We start from the raw sequence: 20,139 nt of genomic DNA on the forward strand, positions 1-20,139 counted from the left end.
ATTCCAAAAATGCCTGACAAATACATTAATATTTATAACTATTTTTTATTACAGGAAGGATTGACTTTGACTTCACATTTAGAATATTTTTTATATAAATTTCTGTATAAATACCAAGAAAAACTCAAATTAATTTGGAGTGCAAAATAATAGGAACAAGGAAATGAAATGTTATGACTAATTCAATACAGTACTTTACTATTTTTGTAATCAAAAGTAGGTATTACAAAATTCCAAGTCAAAACCTGAAATTTAAAAAGATGTATTATTGTAACCTTCTGTTAATATTAAATATACATTTAATTATATCCTTCAAATTTCTGTGTAGAGCATCTTCTCAATTCTGAACTTTAAATCTGTGAAGGCGTTGCATTTTACATATCTTATGTCCATAAATATGAAGTATTTTCAAACTGAAGTTCAAAATTTAACAGCTGAAAGAATATAGGGCTAAGCAAGCAATTACAGTAATATTTGTCGTGCCACTGTCAGGACAATACAATTTAATATTATAGTCCTAAAGTTCTGTATCATAATTATTGTTTAATTCTTCTTTAAAATCAGAAAACACTGTACTATATACAATACTAAAAATTCCCAAATTTTGAGTCAATCCGCCCTGTAATAAAGAAGATATACCTAGAGCAAATTATTGTTGTACATGCAAGGACAATATCAAATTCTCTAAATGAACACTCGCAAATAACCTACGTCTCTACCCTTGCCAGGTCACCAAATATAAGAAATTCCCAACATGGGAGTTGGTTTCAATCCAACTCTGCTAGCAAGTGTGCGGTTTCGACAACAAAGTGGCCTAGACATGGGTATATTTTTAGGAGACTGCGACTATGGGTATAGGTACATCGGCAAGCCAACAGTAAATACACGTCGCAATCACTTGCACTGTATGCGTTAAAATTTCAGGTAACAACTACCGTAAACAGTTTCTATCGTAAGCATCAAGTTTATGATAATTTGGTCAACTGAAGCAAAAAACTGTCAAAGAAATAATATGATCGGTAGCCTACTCCTATGTTAGTAATCTTTAATCTCAGCGTAACGATTACTGTATACATTTGTAATGCAATGCATACTAACCTGATTGACAGAAGGCACTGCCTGATTGTCCCATATCCCAGTTGGGACGTAATGTCGTTTGAAATAGCGATAATAGAAGCACAAAGATAACCTGCCAAATTGCACCGATGGCGTTTCGTTTGTCTATCGGGTTGAATTTGAGACATTAGGCCCAAGACATTGAGTATGAATGAAAATCATACCGCATGGTTACATCGGAGATGCCACACAACTAAACTCATTATTCAGTATATATTGCAATAATTCATATCGTAAGATATCATATAAACTGATATCTCAGCAAAATTTACAATTTACGCCCACTAGAAGCGAGGTTTGGTACGACCCTCAGAATATCATACTTATTTCTGTCTGACAAAAGTAAACAAAGATCAGCTGGTTGGTCTATCTCGTCGCCGAGTCCGAAACATAGCAAGGGCAAGGTCCGTGTCCCATCGTGCTGTGCAAAGTTATTTGGCTACTGCGTCATGAAATTAGGGTCAAAAACATTTACCCGATGAAGAAGCCAACAGTGATGTCACGGCACAAGATCCGTGCTCGTTTGCGGCCATACACATTAAGTGACAATCAGTTCGGAGTTTAAGTACAGAATCCTACTCTTTTCACTTAACCTACAGCAGGCTAACATACCTACATCAGTTTCTTTTAAGTGATAAAGTGTACAATAGGCCTGGCCTTATACAAGATGATGGAAGCAGTTTTTGAAAGTGACTATTCAAGTATGTATTTTACTCAGGGATCCTGCCTTTTGTAATATTAACATTAGCCATGCGTAGGCTTGAGTAGGTAGGTACTAGTAGGTATTTTGCAAGAATTTGAGTGTCAGCTTAGAATATAGGCTACTAACTAGGTACTAATTACAAACATCTGTAGTTTTTTCTTTCCATAGCCTCAGTTGCAGTGAGTTTCTAAATTTCAAGTAAATTTCCATCATGAAGCAGTGATGAACACTCAAGTCAGTTGGGGTCTGTAGAGCATGAACAAAAACCCCTTCTCCCCCCAGCCTTTAAGAATGAAATAGAATTAGAGAAGTTTAGGTTGGTTGGTATCCCTATATTTACCATTATTTACTATGATGCTTAATTCACAGACTTTTCGTTTCAATTCATTCCACTTTGCTACAGTTCACAATTTTAGAGTGACCATATTTTGTATGATCGAAGGTAATTCTACCGCAGTTACAAAGATTAAGATATGCACCTGGCAGTATATTAAGTTAAATCTTGAAAAATACTGAATGATAAATGTGGTGACATAGGGCTCGTCAGAACTATCTGTTGTTATAATTTTTGTATTTAGTAAAATTTAGTAGCTAGGGTAAATGACTGGGCTGCGACATAGTTGCTGTTGAACCCGGAACGTGGCCACCTTCCCGAGAAAGTACTTTAATTCGCTGCCATGACCATCAGTCAAGAGTTGTGGCTCATACAGGCAGCACATCGAGACCTCTATGCTCCTCTCGAAGTAAGTGTTTTTTCCAAATTACGAAATAATGACATAATTCAAGGGCTTTTTCGGGAAGTGTCTACTTGTTGCGGCCAGGTCATTTACCCTATACTGATGGAATTCATATGTGCAAAAAGTTGTTTCAGAGGATGACATTGAAGGATTAAAATAATAAATAAATGCTGTTTGTAATCATGAGTAATTTGTAAAATTTTACCTTCTCTTTTATTTAATAAACTTAACCCTATAGCCTACTATTGCTTGAATTATGAAACCATAATAAAAATAATACTATATGCATTTTTATCTTTTTACTAGTATGGCAAACAGTGCATAAATGCCATCAATTTTCATGGAAAATTTTTAAAATTTGATAAACTTAACAAAATCTTCGTGTCTGTCCTTTAAGCCACAAGGTACAATTTAAATTAAATGCTCATGGTTTTCATATAGTACATATATTGTTATAATATTTACTCAAAAATTTTAGAAAATGAGGTGGACATGAATACACTTTTTTTTTTTAATTATACAAAATCAAGTTAATATCCAATACTTTGTTTATTGATATAATTATGATTCATACATAAAACATGTACAGTACTCTAATTTTTTTAGAAAAAAATTTTTCAACTCCTCTTAGCACATGTAAAAATAGGTCTGGTTTTGTATTCAGCCAGTAAAATACCACTATAAACTAAAGCCTGGTTTTATGCATGTTTATTTGCAGTGTGTGAAAAGAAACAAAAATTCTTTTTTTGGTGATACATAAGTGAACCTCACATCTGTCAATAAAAAACTGGGGTACTTGTGCAGTCTTACACCCTCCTCTAGTCACTACCACTGGATAATGGTGGTTGCCATCAGTTCTGGTGTCTTTTCCATGGATGGGTGTAGCAGCAGGGAAATGTTTCTTTTTCTTTGCAAACAGGGAAGTAATTCTCTCAGAAGAGGGTCAGCCCCTTTTCCTAACCACTGCAATTCCCCATCAAGAAACAGTGATTCTGTCAAAGTCAACTGGAATTCCTTAAGCATCATCATTTTTAGTTCAGGAACATCCATATATGTAATGTTTGCAATGAAGTAACCAACAGTTCAGAACTGTTACATCAGAAAATTAAAAAATTACCTGCGATAGTATTTCTTGGACCAGGTGTGGATTTTGTAGTGTTATGAATTAGTTCATTAAATCCACACTTCCCATGAATTTATTATATAGTACTCTCTTTAAACAGCTGCAGGACAAAATATCATCATTATTGAGCCTTAGCATATTTGTCACATCTTTTACATTCATCTGCTGATACAAATGTTGACAAGATAGTGACGTCCTTATTGTCCATCCATTTTATTGCCCACACCTCAACATTTTCTACCAAAGCCCCTTTTCTTGGTATATATCCTTTCCTTTCTTTTCTAAAACTTAGTCCATATCAAATGATATATACCTGATATATAGTCTATTTATCCTAACATTACCCAAACAATATGTCTGTTTTTTTGGCTACTAAGATCATCAGTTGAAACAAATTAAACCAATTGCCAAGGTATAGCTAGTGTGTTTTTTGGCTACTAAGGTCATCAGTTGAAACCAATTAAACCAATTGCCAAGGTGTAGCTAGTGATTTCTACCCATATATTTTTGGTAAAATGTAAAACTACATTCAAGCCGGCTCCTAAGGATTTTTATACATACCCCCTATACATGCTTTTACACATTTGAATTTCGTTGCTCTTCTGTACAACTCACACAAGAAATTTTGTAGCTTTTCTTTCTACTTTCTAAAGATAGTAGTTGTGGTCACCTTAAACTCACCTCTGCTTGAGGGTTTGCCAAGACAAAGAACACATGACATGAGAAAATCTTCAATTGTTGCTGTATACGTACTTACAACAGAGCCAGGGCCAGTTGTAGCTGGGTAACAGTGATGGGCTGATGTAATCATTATGGTACAGAGTTCTGGCAGGGCAAAGGGTAGTTCTTGCAGTCATTTCTTGATTCTAACATGAAGTAGTCGTGAGTTAACATCTGCGCTTCGAGTAATTGTGCAAGTATGTGTTTTTTTACAATCTTAGGGCTGACCTAATGCAATCCAGATGATAGTTTCTGTCTTTAAGGTGACATCAATTACAAGGCCTTCATGATAATCACTGTGTATTGACTGTAAATCTCAATAACAGCTGCTATGTGGACAGCCAATTATGCAGTCTAGAGAATGGCTTCAGTTTGGACAGTCAACTGACCAAAGACTGTGTTATTGAAAAAATGGAAGAGAGTGACTTAATGCCAATCCTCAAACAAATATCAGGCTACAGAGACCACCATTGACCGACAGGATGTGATCAATAAATGATAAGCTGTTGATGGTGTTCTGTTAGTATTTATTTGAGAATAAAGTGTTTCTAGTACCATAGCTGAGGAATGTGTATCTTCACGATGCCCAATCAGAATCTAAAGACTTTTTTTTGGCATGAGAGGGGGGCCGAGTTTACAATTGTTGCCTATGTCTACTAATAGAGCAGCAGCCTGGACCGTTGATTTACAACGAACGAGATACCGACTGTAACCCCTACCAGTATTTAGGAGTAGACTTGTAAACTGTGAAACTTACCGTCTGCCGAAAAATATTAGGTGGCTTACTTAACAAGCACCACTAATACTTGTTAGATTTTTGGGTCTAGATCCATAATGATGAGGTAACCAGATGAAACTAATATATAATATATCTGCAGACTCTACTGATAATAGAATGACCAGTGACAGACATTTTGGCGGAGGGTGGGTTCCCCCTGACAAAACGCACTGAAAAGGGAAGGGGTGGGTTAATTGGATCTAGATCCAACTTAGGAGATACCGAGTAAAATTTACACTACAATACGCACTCCACATCCTAGAATACTGTAGGTGTGGTAATGACGACGTTTTAGTGGGGGGTGGTTTACCCCCTGACAGATGCCCCACAAAACGAGTGGGGAGGGGGAGACAAGGATCTGCATCCAACATTGGACGATACCCAAGTAAAAATTTGGTACTACAATTGCACTGCACATCCTAGAATGGACTGTGATGGTAATGCCAGACATTTTAGTGGGTGGTTACCCCCCCTGACAGACCTCCACAACGAGTTGGGGGAAGGGGGCCAAACGAAGTGGGGAAGGGGGAGACAGGATCTCCCTCAACATCATAGCACCAAGTAAATTTGTACTACAATAGACGTATTCCTAGTATGCATTGGTAAGGACAGTATTTTATTGGGTAGTTACCCCCTGACAGCACCCACAATGAGTTGGGGGGGGGGGGGGGGGGGAGCAGGAACTGATCCAACATGGAGATACCAAAGAAAATTTATACACAATAGCACTGCACATCTAGAGTACTGCGGTGGTAATGACAGATATTTACAGTGGGTGGTTTCCCCACTGACAGACACCCCACAACGAGTTGGGAGGGGGAGCGAGGGGAAGACAGGCTCTGCATCCAACATCAGAGATACGAAGTGTAATTTGTACTACAATAGCACTGCACATCCAGAATGCTGTGATGGTAATGCCAGACATTTTAGTGGGTGGTTACCCCTTCACAGACATAACCTGCGATTGGAAGGGAGAGATGGGGGGACACCTTGAAATAATTCAAAATCTATCATAGGCAATATTAATATTGGAAATATTTTAAGTATCTGAAAATCATGAGCCTGATAAAATGTAAAAGGCAAAAAATTCAAGAAATATTCTGATGTTTGAGGATAAGAAATTACTGCCGGAGTATTTTTTAAACATTCCTATTGAAGTTTGGAATATTTCGCTTCATTAATTCCATCACATCTATATAAATACTATGTGTGAGACTTACTAGGCTTGGTGTACTTTCTATAGTTTCACACACACATACATATGTATATTATTGTATATATATAATATATATATATATATATATATATATATATATATATACCATATATCATAACCTCTATATATATATATATATATATATATATATATACAGGCGGTCCCCGGGTTACGACGGTTCCAAAGGCTTACGACGTTCCGAGGTACGACGCTTTTTCTTAAATATTCATGGAGGAAAAAAATCCGTCCTGGGTTACGACGCTTGTTCCGAGGTTACGACGCTGACGCTTCCGACGCTCCGAGTTAACGACGCTAAAAAAACGCACAATACTATGATAAAAATCCTTATAGTTTAGCACAGTATATTAACTAAAAATAAGTTTCCTGGTTAGGATTTACAACAAAAATTTTGAGAGTTATGATGATTTTCGACACTTTTTATGTTGTATTTTTTCTATGTTTTAGTGACGCCTCATATGCGGAACTAGTTTCCGAGCGAATGAATACATACTAGTTGACATATAACAGTCCAAAAAAGCGAACATAATGAAAAAATCATTGCTTGTTTCCAGTAATCATAACAAACGAAGTTTCTGGTTAGATTACAACGCAAATTCCAATTATCAAAGAGAGACCATTATCCAGTAATGATCAGAGATTGGTTGAGAGAGAGAGAGAGAGAGAGAGAGAGAGAGAGAGAGAGAGATTTGAGAGAGAGAGACGCCTGGAGAGAGAGAGGAGAGGAGTTGCGAGAGAGAGAGAGAAGAGAGGGACTTCTTCCGGAACGCTCGAGTTAAGACAGAGAAGTGTTCGTTTCGTTAAATTCTGCCTCTGACTCATGCAGTAAATGTTTTTTGTTGATACTAATAATATAAGCCTATGAAAGATTACGTTACTTTAATTAGTCTATATGATACGGTAAATAGTAATCAAACTGTTTCTGTAGCCCCTCAATATTTGGCAAAATCGAAGTATCCAGAGAGACCATTATCCAGTACGTAATTTTGATCAGAGAGATTAGAGGAGAGAGAGCATCGAGAGTTTTGAGAGACGAGAGAGAGACGCTTTGGCCAACAATGGTCTCGGGGGTTTTTATAGTTCTTCCTGCTTGATGATCGTGGATATTGTAGGAGGATTTCGAAACCTACTCGTTTGCCAAATCGACGATACGAACGCCACGTTCATGCTTTGCTATTAATTTCATGTTTTTACTTCATCGAAATCATTTTTCTTGGGTTTTTTCTTATCACCTGCTTTGTCTTTAGCTTTGAGACCCATTGGTTAATAATAAAAATGACAAAATAAACGAAAAATAGGCGCAAATACAACGAATAAACAACGACGTGTTAACATGCAGCACCCAAACAAACAAACAGACTGAAACGCCATTTATCGGGTCGTCCTATACAACTAACACTCATCGCAAAATTTTTTTGTGTCTCAAATATTTCGTTGTATATCAAAGCTTGGTATTTTCGCAAATTTTCTGTTGATCTCCAAAACATTCGTAATATTAGGGCAATTCGTTTTATGTCAAGTTCCAATGTAATTGATCAGAGAGAGAGAGAGAGAGAGAGAGAGAGAGAGAGAGACGCTTTGGCAACAATGGTCTCGGGGATTGACGTAAACTTTTATTTTTCTGAACAGATAGGACAGAGAGTGTTCGTTTCATTAAACGGCCTCTGACTCATGGCAGGAAAAATGTTTTGTTGATACTAATATATAAGCCTATTTAAAGATACATTTACTTTAATTAGTCTATATGATACGTAAATAGTAATCAGCTGTTCTTGGTAGCTCAAGATTTTGCAAAAATCACTCCAGGTTGTACATAAAACTCAAGAATGTAGTGTCACCAGAGGATTAAAACAATAGTTTTTACTCAAGAACCAGCATTCTTTTATGAAAAAATAACTCCAGGTTTTTTGTACATAAAAAACTTACAGAAACAAAAAATCATGTAGTGTAACCAAAGGATGCAAGTAAGGTTTTTTATAATTTTTATTAGTTAAGACATATTTCCAAGCTCGTTCCGGCTTACGACGATTTCGGCTTACGACGCGTTCTCCAAGACGGAACCCCCGTCGTAACCCGGGGGACTGCCTGTAAATATTAGTTATATATATATATATATATATATATTGATATATATCTATATATATCTATACCTATATACTATATACCTGATATGTATTGAATATTTATCATCGACGTGGAATCCATATCTATTCAATTCAAGCTACAAATGTCCTTTTAATATCTATTCGATCCCATGGGGGGGGACGAAATATTATCAATTCAAAAAAAAAAAAAAAAAATCCCCTTCGGTACAAAATTATATGTGGATCGTGGGAGGTTAAAGTTTGTTTTGATATTAAATTTTGCATTTGTAGCTTGGAATTGGATATACGTATATCATGATCCCATCTATATATCCTATATATATATATTATATATATATAAACAGCTACAAGTATGTGTGCTGAGCATTTTGAATAATTAAAAAACCAGTCATATGGTTGCCACTCTTTTTCAATTCCACTACAAAAAAAAAAATGTAAGGGTTTAAGTAAGTATTGTCGTTTTAATGGCGTACTTTGGTCAGTTTTCTTTTCTTGCTATACTAGACGCAGCCATGTCGAGGTTCGTTTAGCCCAGCGTTGTCCTACCATAACTGAATTGTTTCATAGTTGCTGTTGGTCGTGTGGCGAAATGAAATTTTTATGGGATTTGGGAATTCGATTGATATTAACACCAAAGTTCCATCATAAAGAGCCGTTTTTAACACCCCGCACATTTCACAAAGAGATGATGTATCACAAACACAAAAAATTACTGGAAAACGGAAACGAAAAATGTGAATGAATTGTCAGGATAAGCTAATATAAAGATTAAACATTTTCCCCCCCCATTTATTCCCCCTCCGAAGTTGACGATCATATAACTTGGAAGCTCCTGAGTCCCAAATTAAGTTGGCCTCTAATATGTCCAATTATCTAATAGTCCACTTATTTTCGGCTGCCTCACTCAAAATTGATCTGTACACTGTCACCAAGTATCAGGTACCATATTATATTCAGGGTAAAGAAAATCTAAACTCAAATAAAAAATGATACGCAGTTTGATGTTTAAATTAAAGCCAGCTGAGCAGGGTTGCCAAGTTGGCAACTTTGGTGCCAAAAATCATGAAAGTTGGCAACCTTTGCTTGAGGTGGTGGGGTGCAAAACAGAATTTTTGTGGTGGCAACTACTACCGAAAATTGGCAACTTGTTTGGCAACTTTCGGTTATTCAAACAATATATTGTTGCTTTTTCTGACGATTGTTGCAAAATTTCTACTGCAAAGTCCACAATTATGCTTTTCCGCTTACCATCACAGCCAGAATAGTTTGAAATTAATTCTTTGCCAATACAAACAAAGGTTCAAAACCTCCAGGTCTGACCTGAGTAATCAAGAATTAAGAACGACGTTTTTGCGCCACAGCCCACGTTTGTTGTAGTGTTTGTTGAGAGTTGATATTTTTGCTTGATTCATAGAGTTATAAGTGATATTTAGTACGATATTGTTGTGTCTGTGTGTTATAGTATCTCCTTTCTCGATAACACGACCATAAAAATTTACGTAGACCGATAAGGGAGTATGCCTTTTTGTCGGTTTACGCATCTTATGAACGTTTTGAATTATAGGCCTATCTTATATCAACTGTTTTTATTTGGTCTTGTGTTTATTCGTTGTTTTTGTTTGCTGCTGTTATAGTGCTTGTATTTTGTCTTCCAAAAATTTTTCATATGGTATCCTAACATTTGCAGAATAAACATTAGGCCTATCATATAAAAATGGCGCAAAGAATTATCCGCCTACATCTTAACAAATGAAATAGGTAATGCTTCAATCAAAACGTAATCGAGATCTTTATGAATATTGTCTGCGCTGATATTCTCCTAACAATAGAGAGCGAGCGAGAGAGAGATGATGATGATGACTCAATAAGAATGCCCCAAAACCAAAACCAATGAATCATGGGCTACTCGCAAGTCGCAGATGGTTTGGATCATCTCATACATAACTTTCAGCTGTCATACATTTTTCTAATTCTAATCTATGATGCCTTCCTACCATTAGCCTTCATTCTCATAGAACACTACAGCAGCCCTATTTTATTTACTCGTCACAGCAATCAATAATTTATCCCATTTAGTAAATCTATTTTCAGTTTATAGTCATTGAAAGCAGTTTGATAGTGGTGTAAGGGTGAGACAGCTTCCTAAGATGGCCATCCACGCATATGTGTGCCCTATGTAATCTTCTTTTATAAAGTGTACATTCCACTGTATACTTTTGACATATATATCGTGGAGTTGAAAGTTTCGACTTGAAACTACATATTAATAACAAGATATACTACCCTATCTCCAACAGATACGGTTAGAAAACCATTTTGCAATAAGAATTGATGTGTAGGCCCATGAAACCCTGTCATTGTCTCAAAAATATAAGAATTTTTATGTATAGGTCTATGCCTTGCATTGTCTCAAAAAATATAACGAATATGTGAGGTCTATGCCTTGACATTGCCTCAAAATATAAGAATTTGATGTGTAGGCCATATCCCGTCATTGCCAAAATATATGAATTTGGCGTGTAGGGTTATTGCCCTATCATTGGCTCAAAATATGTGAATTTTCACGTGTAGGCTTATGCCGTCATTTTCTCAAAATATAAGAATTTGATGTGTAGGCTATGCCCTGTCATTGCCTCAAAATATAAGAATTTGACGTAGGCCTAAGCCCTGTCATTGCCTCAAAATATAAGAATTTGACGGGTGGTAGGCTATGCCCTGTCATTGCCTTCAAAATATAAGAATTTTGACGTGTAGGCCTAAGCCCTGTCATTGACACAAAAGGTATTTCAAACAAAATCCATAGACTCCCACTACTGTTTATTTATTCTCATCCTCACTGGTAGCTTAATAGATAGATAGGTAAAAAAACTTTAATGTGGATTAACACAATTGAAGTTGGCAGGAATAATGGAAAATCAGCTGTTGTTACTTTATTGGGGCTTGGGGCGTGAAAAGGGGGGGGGGCAGTTGCCCCCTAAATGACACCCTTACTGAGATAATAAATGCAAATCGAAAACTACATTTGTATCAGTTACAAAAATTTCAACACAACGATTTATGATACCTTGTGAAATTCAAGTTTCTCTCATTTTATGGCAAATGCACAGGTAACTAGAGAAAATGCATTAGGAAGGATGTTTTTGGCTAAATTAATCAAGGGGTTAGTTGTAGGGAAAAGGGAGGTTGGCAACTTTTGGCAACTTTTTCCTTTTTAGCAATCATTGGGCAACTTTAGCCTTGAAAAATCTGCACCCTGCAGCTGAGTGCGTTTGTCTCACTTCCCGCCAGCATGCACCACAGGCAGCCTATGTAATGTGTTTCAATACATTCTCCCTAGTAATATTTTTTTCTTTATTTGTTCATTATATCCAGTAGACAGGCACTAACATCATATTATATCCTCACGTCTGTTCAGTGTATTTACCACTGTTAATATGATTTACAATGCGTCTCCACAAGTCATAATAATCCGACAACCTAATTTGCAAATATGTCAGCTGTGTGCAAGGCATAGGGCGTCAATCACTGGAGTAGCGATCTCCCTGCCGAGAGTGACTTCGGAAGGCAATATTGAAAGGTCTCGGTCCAGCTCTTAGTACTATATTTTATTACTAATACTTTTTTAATCTTTATTATTATTATTATTCGACCCAATTTCACTGAGAAAAATTACCTTACGAAAACACACCTAAGCACTGCAACCATTGTGGTCAGGCCTAAGCATCTGCTCTTGGATCTAAGCAGTGTCAATCATAAATGGTTCCCGTGTAAATACAGGACTTTCTTTGCATATTGTAGCGAAGCACTAACTAAACAGTAATGTAGTACAATCACTAAACACCAACACTCACAATGCACTTACACTTGCATACACACACACACACACACACAATTGAGTGTGTGTGTGATTTAATAAATTTATTACGCCCAAAGACGTCAAACAAATAATGTAACTGCTAATATTTGTTTGACGTCTTTGGGCGTAATAAATTTATTAAATCACACGCACACTCAATAACACAAAACACTGAATACCCAACACTCACAATACACTAAATGCTCACTAAATACTTAAAACACTACATTTACTAAATACTCATTATACCCCAAACACTCGGTTAAACATTCACTAAACACTCACTTAATCCTAAACATTAATTAAACACTAAACATTCACTAAACCCTAAAGACTCAGTGAACATTCACTGAATACTGACACAATAAAGTCATTAAACGCTAAACATTCATCAAACATTTACTCATTACTCATAAACATTCACTAAACGCTTACTCACTAAACCCTAACAATTCGCTAAACACTGACTCATTAAACATTAACGATAGAAAAAAAATGACAATCGCACTAATTTTTGGAATTTTATTCTCTTTTTTTTTTTTTTTTTTTTTTGGCATTAATGGCTAGGTGATTATTTTTTGGGGGTCTAGTTTGATCTTGTATTTATTCATAATCTTTTGGAGAGAATGGAAATGTTCGAAATAACTTGGTGTGTGAGAGAGATTGTTTAAAAAACAGAGATCCGCTGTGTCCTTCCTCAGCCCGGGTGTATTATATCTTGACGAATTTTGACAACAAGCGAAAAAAAATCAACTATAGTAACAACAATATTCATTCATTAAAAATGATAATACAAAAATGTTATCCATTGATTCATAGCATGAAAGTCAGTTGAAACAAAAGAAGTAGTAGTCCTGCTTCGATTAAAACAAAACCGAGTAGGCTATAGCGCAATTATTATGATCTGCACCATGACTATAGCGTATATATTAATGTGTATTACTATAATTTAATAAGTGCGGTAACTCTATTTAACAAAGTTTATGTATTAATAGACATTTTACAGCAATAATCTAATAATGATAAGAACCTAAATGCTACTTTATAGTGCCAGTCTTCCAACCACCGCTACATTAATTTTCATCTCGTAAACAAAGCTAAAGCGAGTAGTACAATAATTGAAGTCGGTTTCTTTGCTTGACAAAATAATATATGACTGAATAGTTATGGCCTACAGATGGACTGTTATTATATGAAGCAAATAAATAATTTTTGTGTTAGATCAGCAACGTCAACCGGGGTTCTGTGAACGAATCGCTATGGAGGAGTTATGGAGTTCCATTTGACAGGTCTTGTGTGTGGTGTGTGTGTAGTGTGTGAAGAGAGAGAGAGTAATTGGTGTTGGATGGTTTAACGACTGTATTGGCTGTTAGTGAGTTCCTTGGCTGGGTTGTCTGCTTGGTAGAGAATTCAGAGTTCTTTTTTTGTTTTTTTTTTTTTTTTTTTTTTTTTTTTTTTTTTTTGGAGCTGTGTTGTTGGATTTGTTGTGCTTTTGTGAGTTTTTTGTTGAGTTATTGTGAGTTGTTATGGTTGAGGGGTTGTGTTGGGAGCTGTTGTGGTTCTTGGTGGGTTGTTGAGTTGTTTGAAGGTTGTATTGGTGAGCTGTTGTGATTCCTTGTTGTTAGTGGGTGTATGTTGCCTTTTTGTGTGGGTTGTTGTTGTTCCATTGGGTTGTTGTTGTTGTTGGTTTCTGTGACCTTAACCAGCGGACGGCACAGGATAGCCCTAGGAATATCTAGTGTTGGCAAGTACGTACCTGTGTTTTGTTTTTTCGTTGTTTTTGTATAGTGGTTGGTAGGTACAATGTGTTTTGTTTTGTTTTGTGTATAGGTGTAGGTCAATTGTCCTGCTGTATTTGTTGTGTAAAGAAGAAAGTGTGATTGCGGGTGGATTTTTGGCAGCTGGGACTGATTAGGTATAGGTGGGAGGGATTCTGCAGCTTGTTTTTTGAGCTTGATTGTGATTCCGCCACATCGCCAGGTGTTCCGTAATAATTCAGTATGTATTTATTGTTTGTTATTATAAGTATATATTTTCGTTAAACATGGCGTAAGAAAATCGTAGTCCTATAATTTATTTTATCGTAACATATTCGTGCGAAATTTTTTCCCTCTGTTTTACTAAAGGTAATTAACGGAAATAATACAAATGCTTACACACACACACCCACACCCACACACACACACACACACACACATATATATATATATATATATATATATATATATATATATATAGGTAGTGTGTGTGTGTGTGTGTGTTGGCGTTCCTTGGGATGAGGAAAATTGTCTCAGGGGTTCCTCAAAGTGCCAAAGGTTGGGAAACACTGTGTTAGATAAATACAAAGGATAAAGAAAGAATAAAAATATTTATTAAATATATCACGATAATGTATACTACGGGTCAATAGTAGCCCACTATACTAATCTAGACATTCATTATCAGGGCTTGCCCTTCCCCCTGCCCACCTGTTAGGGTATGTCTGTCAGGGGGAGACCATCCACTAAAATGTCTGTCATTACCATCACAGCATTCTAGGATATGAAGTGCTATTGTAGTACAAATTTTACTTGGTATCTCCAACGTTGGATGCAGTTCCTGTCTCCCCCTCCCTCTCCCCACTCATTGTAGGGTATCTGTCAGGGTGTAACCACCCACTAAAATGATTGGTATTACCATCACAGCATGCTAGGATGTGCAGTGCTATTGTTGTACAAATTTTACTTGGTATCTCCGATGTTGGATGGAGATCCTGTCTCCCCCTCCCCTTCCCACTACCCCCCACTAATTGTGGGGTGTCTCACAGGGGGTAACTACCCACTAAAATGTCTAGGATGTGCAGAACTATTGTAGTACAGATTTTATTTGGTATCTCCATGTTAGATGCAGATCCTGTCTCCCCCTCCCCACTCGTTGTGGGGTGTCTGTCAGGGGGTAATCACCCACTAAAATGTCTGGCATTACCATCACAGCATTCTAGGATGTGCAGTGCAATTGTAGTACAAATTTTACTTGGTATCTCCAATGTTGGATGCAGATCCTGTCCCCCTCCCCACTCATTGTGGGGCGTATGTCAGGGGGGTAACCACCCACTAAAATGTCTCTAACTACCACCACAGTACTCTAGGATGTGGAGTGCTATTGTAGTGTAAATTTTACCCGGTATCTCCTAAGTTGGATCTAGATCCAATTAAAACACCCCCTTTTCAGTGCGTCTGTCAAGGAAACCCACCCTCCAAAATGTCTTTCACTGGTCATTCTATAATCAGTAGAGTCTGCAGATATATTATATATTAGTTTCATCTGGTATCTCATATATTGGATCTAGACGGTCAGTTTCACTGTTTACAAGTCTACTCCTAAATACCGGTAGGGGTTACAGTCAGTATCTCGTTCGTTGTATCTCAATGGTCCGGGCTGCGGGACTATAAGATATAACAAATTTCAACAACTCAGGCTACACAAACAGTGGAAAAACAGAGCTCATAGCATCACTCACCTGCCGAATGAGATAAGCTGAAACTACAAGTCATGCCCAGATTCTGGATGAGACTTAATAATTATAGAAAGATATAGTGATGTAGATTTTGAAGTAAATATGACTATTATATATGCCTTGGTGTTGGACTCTTTACTCTTGTTGTGACACTGCTATGATCTATGAGTGGATTTCATCTAGTTCCAGAGGCAATCAGTTTGAAATTGTCTGGCATTTTGGAATTTTTTTAGTCAAGGTATCATGTAAGATGAAAGCCTAATATTTGATGAAAATGCTTCTCTTCAAATAATAGATGCAAAAGGTGCTTCTGCAGTCTTGCTTTTCACATCTTTGAATGTCTAATACACTAACTCATTCATCCTACCAAAGTACTGATTAATTACGATTCTTTTGTAGCATAGGTAATTCATTATGAACTAGTACTAATGGCAAGTAAGGAATCCATAAAACTGGTTAGTATATTGCAAAATTCTAACGATAAAAATTTCATACTTTCAGGAACTCAGTTGTTTCCACTACACAATGCTGTGGCCATGAGAAATTTCAGCGAAGTTCAGAATTTAGTTGAGAATGGTTACAATATCAATGAACAGCATTATGATCGTGTAACACCACTGCACATGGCATGTCTCACTGGTGATATAGGAATCACAGAGTACCTTCTTGAAAAAGGAGCATGGGTAAGTTTGATGTTATTTCAATTGACAGTTCTAATAATAGTAAAGAATCATGGTATGCCAATTTTTTTTTTTTTTTATTCATCACTGTATTGTATTTCAAGGTACATTTTAGTTGTTCTGTTTTAGTAAGGCTTCTTGCTCGCTTGAACGTATTATTCATTTTTTTGCATCAGTTATAGCTTCTTGCAGTAACCCTTGAATCTTTGCCTACAGTGCTTCTCTGCAGTTTTTGAAACTGTACAGTAATGCCTGTTAATTGAAGTTAATTTTATTCAAAGCCCTCAGATGTTATAACGCAATATTGTAGACCATCAAGATTTTCCTCTGTTTCAACCAGTTTTCTTTCATATATTTTAGTTCATGCCTTGTTCCATTGGAATGTCTGCTCATTGCAAGTAGTAAGACAGTAATAAATAATAATAATGTTCTGTACAAATATCTATGGAGATGAAACTTTCTTTAGTAGAAAATGTATTGTTGTTATGACAGAGGTAGGCAGTCCCTGGTGAACGGCAGGGGTTCTATTCCTTGCCAAGCGCCGCTAACTGAAATTTGGCGATAATAGCGCTAATAACCCGCTTAACACCGTTAACTGGAGATTGTTGCGAAAATCCAGTTAAGGGTCACTAGACAAGTGCTGTAAAACTGGAACACTGTTGACCGATGCCGCCAGTAAGCGGGGACTGCCTGTTAGATGGATCATTTTTACATTTTTGTTTAAAGTAGTTTGGAAATTAAATTACGGTATCTCTGAGTAGCATTGTAACTGTGCTATATTTTTTTTTCTTTTAGGTCACAGTAAGTGAATGTTTGCCTGCTTCAAGTATATGAGGTAGCCATGTAATGTTTTAGGTGTAAAAGAAACAAGTTTTGTATTTTAATATAATATTACTAGTTATAATTTGATCTAACATTGTATTTTGCATTGCATGTAATAACTTTTATTTGTCAGCTTTCATAATTTTGCTTTGCTTTCTGATTTTGGTTACTATTGCTATTCTCTGCATAGAGAACCACAAGGGTAAGTATATATACTTATTGAGTTTATTTTAAATGCATAATATCATGTGTGCTCCTGCACATAAACCTCAATATAGAAAACTCAATTTATTGATTATGAATTTATGATACTTGAAATACAAAAGTTCATGTTTGAAATAGGGCTGGTTATTGAACTCAGCATATATATTTTGTCTTTTAGCACCAAAATTTTTTTTAATTTTTAACCCATAGTGGTCATTTGTATACTACCTGTTGCATAGATAACAAGTTCACTCTATTCGCCTTAATTTGTTAGATATATCTTTATTTAGATATATTTGTCTTTTACTGAAGCATTTATCACTACTACATCTGACATACATATTGCATTAGTGATACACTTACATTATGCTTATAATTAACAGTACACTTAAAATATCTATCCATAATTATTGAAGCATTTGAAAGTTTTTACTCATGTGTTAGTGAAAATTCTAAATATTATTTTATTTCCAGATTAATGCCCAGAGTATAGATAACAGCACTCCTTTATGTGATGCTTGTGCTGGTGGAAGTGTAGAGTGTGTTAAACTTCTACTTAATATGGGAGCAGCTGTTAACCCACCTCTACTACTATCCACCCCATTACATGAAGCTTCTCTTCGAGGTGAGACTACAACTGGACAAACCATTGATTTACTGCAACCCACATATGATGTTAATTGGGCTGGACAACACTGTGATTGCTATAAATAATTTGCAGAGTAGAAAGCCCTAGAGTTATCATATTAACTCTTCTTATTGGAAATGTTTACTCCTTGACCACTAAAACAATAAATTTAAGTTATACATATGCTGAATAGTATTTACATGCAGTACTGTAATAATTATTTTAAAATTTTTACAAATTCACTCAATTTACAGTGGATATCCTTCTATTAATAATCTTTGCACAACAGTACATGTTTTTAGAGCCTTTACAAATTCTCTTAATTTACAGTGGATATCCTTCTTTAAATAATCTTTGCACAACAGTACATGATTTTACAGAGCCTCGCTTTCACTAAAGGATTGGTCAGGTGACCGCTTTTGTACCTCTCATCATTTTTTCCATTTAATTTTATACATGTACTTATCAACTCAGTGCACACTCAGAAGTTCCCAAGTGGGCACTTGGTCCTTAATTTCTACCCTAGCCTCCTTAAATTCTAATACGAATTTGGCCAATTTTTTGTATGGATTAAAATAACCACATTAGCATTGCCTAACATACAACTCAAACTCTTAGCTATCATACATCCTTTCTACCTTTTAATATTATCCACTTGGTAAGCTTCTCACTTTATCTGAACCCTCCTCCTTAAGTAGATATTCAACTGCTGCAAGGTAATGATTTGAACTTATATGAATACATAATTACATAATGCAAATTCTGTGTAGAAGCAAAAAATTATCTTATGCTGAGGTACCCATTACTTTCCCACTGACTGGGCATCAGTGTGTCAATTCAAGAGTGAAGCTTTGTGTTTTCTCATCTGTTCATCAACATACAAACTGTAATGTTACTGTGAAGTATTGGTTTATATTCACTAAACATGAAATATAGTCATAAGTATTTATTTTCCCTTCTCTTTGCAGTTGAATGAGAAGGACCTAGCTTTTAAAATATGAAACGATATTGCAATTAATGATTATCTTGCATATTTTATTTCATTACTGTTTACTTTTCTAAGATACACTTGATTATCTTGTATAATTTATTTCTTTACTGTATTTACTTTTCTATGATACACAATCTTTTTTATTTTCTAGGGAATACAGAAATAGTTGCCCTCCTCATCGCAGCTGGTGCTCACTTAGATCCAAATGACACTCATTATGGCACACCACTCCATGCTGCCTGTTCCATGGGAACTCCATCTTTATCCTGCATCAGATGCTTATTAAAGTCTGGTATGTCAGCAGCAAATCTGGTTTTGGTCAAACTTTTTGTATTCAGATGTAGATTATAGCAGTAATGCAATGAACAAACCTCTCATTTTGCTTTTCATTATTACTTGAAACAAAATAGAGCTCATTCTTGAAAGAGTAATTTACATTATTTTCACTGGTGCTTTTTCATATATGAAAATCCCCTATATGAGATAGAACATATGTACGTATATCACCAGTATTGTCACCACAAAATAGTACGGGAATAGATGTGCCATCAACTATTATTGTTATTATATATAATGTAACAAGACCACCATGCCAAATTTATATACAGTACTCTCATATGTGGCAAGCCATTGGATAAATCAGTACTTCTGCAGATGAAGTCCCTTGCTCTTTTTTCCCTAGTGTAGGGATCTGTGTTTTTAATGAATCAGTACTTTCCTAATATCACTACTAAAATACTCATGACTAAAATTTTGTGCCTCTTGTGAATTAACAGAAGATGATTACACAGTACTAATATGTATCAAAAATTTATGTTTGTCTTCTGCCATCCAAAGAAAAGTTACTTTCCCAAGAAGCATCAAACCTGGCCAGGTAATTGACAGGTAAAGATGAGCATCCACAATACCCAGACAAAGATCTAAATTTGCAACACATTTGCCCAGC

The 20,139-nt window shown here is 35.9% G+C and overlaps 2 protein-coding genes across 7 annotated transcripts in view; one reads left to right on the forward strand and one right to left on the reverse strand.

Moving 5' to 3' along the window:
- Nucleotides 1-1,243, reverse strand: part of LOC135206136 (protein neuralized-like) — a 278,119-nt gene extending 276,876 nt beyond the window's left edge. Inside the window, exon 1 of one of the 3 annotated variants that reach the window (XM_064237391.1) lies at nt 1,099-1,243. In XM_064237391.1, the coding sequence (XP_064093461.1) occupies nt 1,099-1,132 (34 nt within the window). In that variant the 5' untranslated portion in view covers nt 1,133-1,243. The remainder of the gene's footprint in view (nt 1-1,098) is intronic. The other 2 variants (XM_064237388.1, XM_064237389.1) reach the window with 2 other exon arrangements.
- Nucleotides 1,244-1,467: 224 nt separating this feature from the next.
- The window catches only part of LOC135206138 (ankyrin repeat and SOCS box protein 13-like), a 46,262-nt gene continuing 27,590 nt past the window's right edge, over nt 1,468-20,139 (forward strand). For 3 of the 4 annotated variants that reach the window (XR_010312685.1, XR_010312686.1, XM_064237393.1), the window contains exons 1-4: nt 1,468-1,817; nt 16,370-16,551; nt 18,049-18,199; nt 19,345-19,485. Coding sequence is in view for 2 of the 4 variants with exons in the window: in XM_064237393.1 (XP_064093463.1) it covers nt 1,784-1,817; nt 16,370-16,551; nt 18,049-18,199; nt 19,345-19,485 (508 nt within the window). In the remaining 2 variants the exon portion in view is untranslated. Of the gene's footprint in view, nt 1,818-2,411; nt 2,563-16,369; nt 16,552-18,048; nt 18,200-19,344; nt 19,486-20,139 lie in introns of those variants that run through there. The other variant, XM_064237394.1, reaches the window with a different exon arrangement.

Source organism: Macrobrachium nipponense, chromosome 29, assembly GCF_015104395.2.
Source record: "Macrobrachium nipponense isolate FS-2020 chromosome 29, ASM1510439v2, whole genome shotgun sequence".
Lineage (NCBI taxonomy): Eukaryota > Metazoa > Arthropoda > Malacostraca > Decapoda > Palaemonidae > Macrobrachium > Macrobrachium nipponense.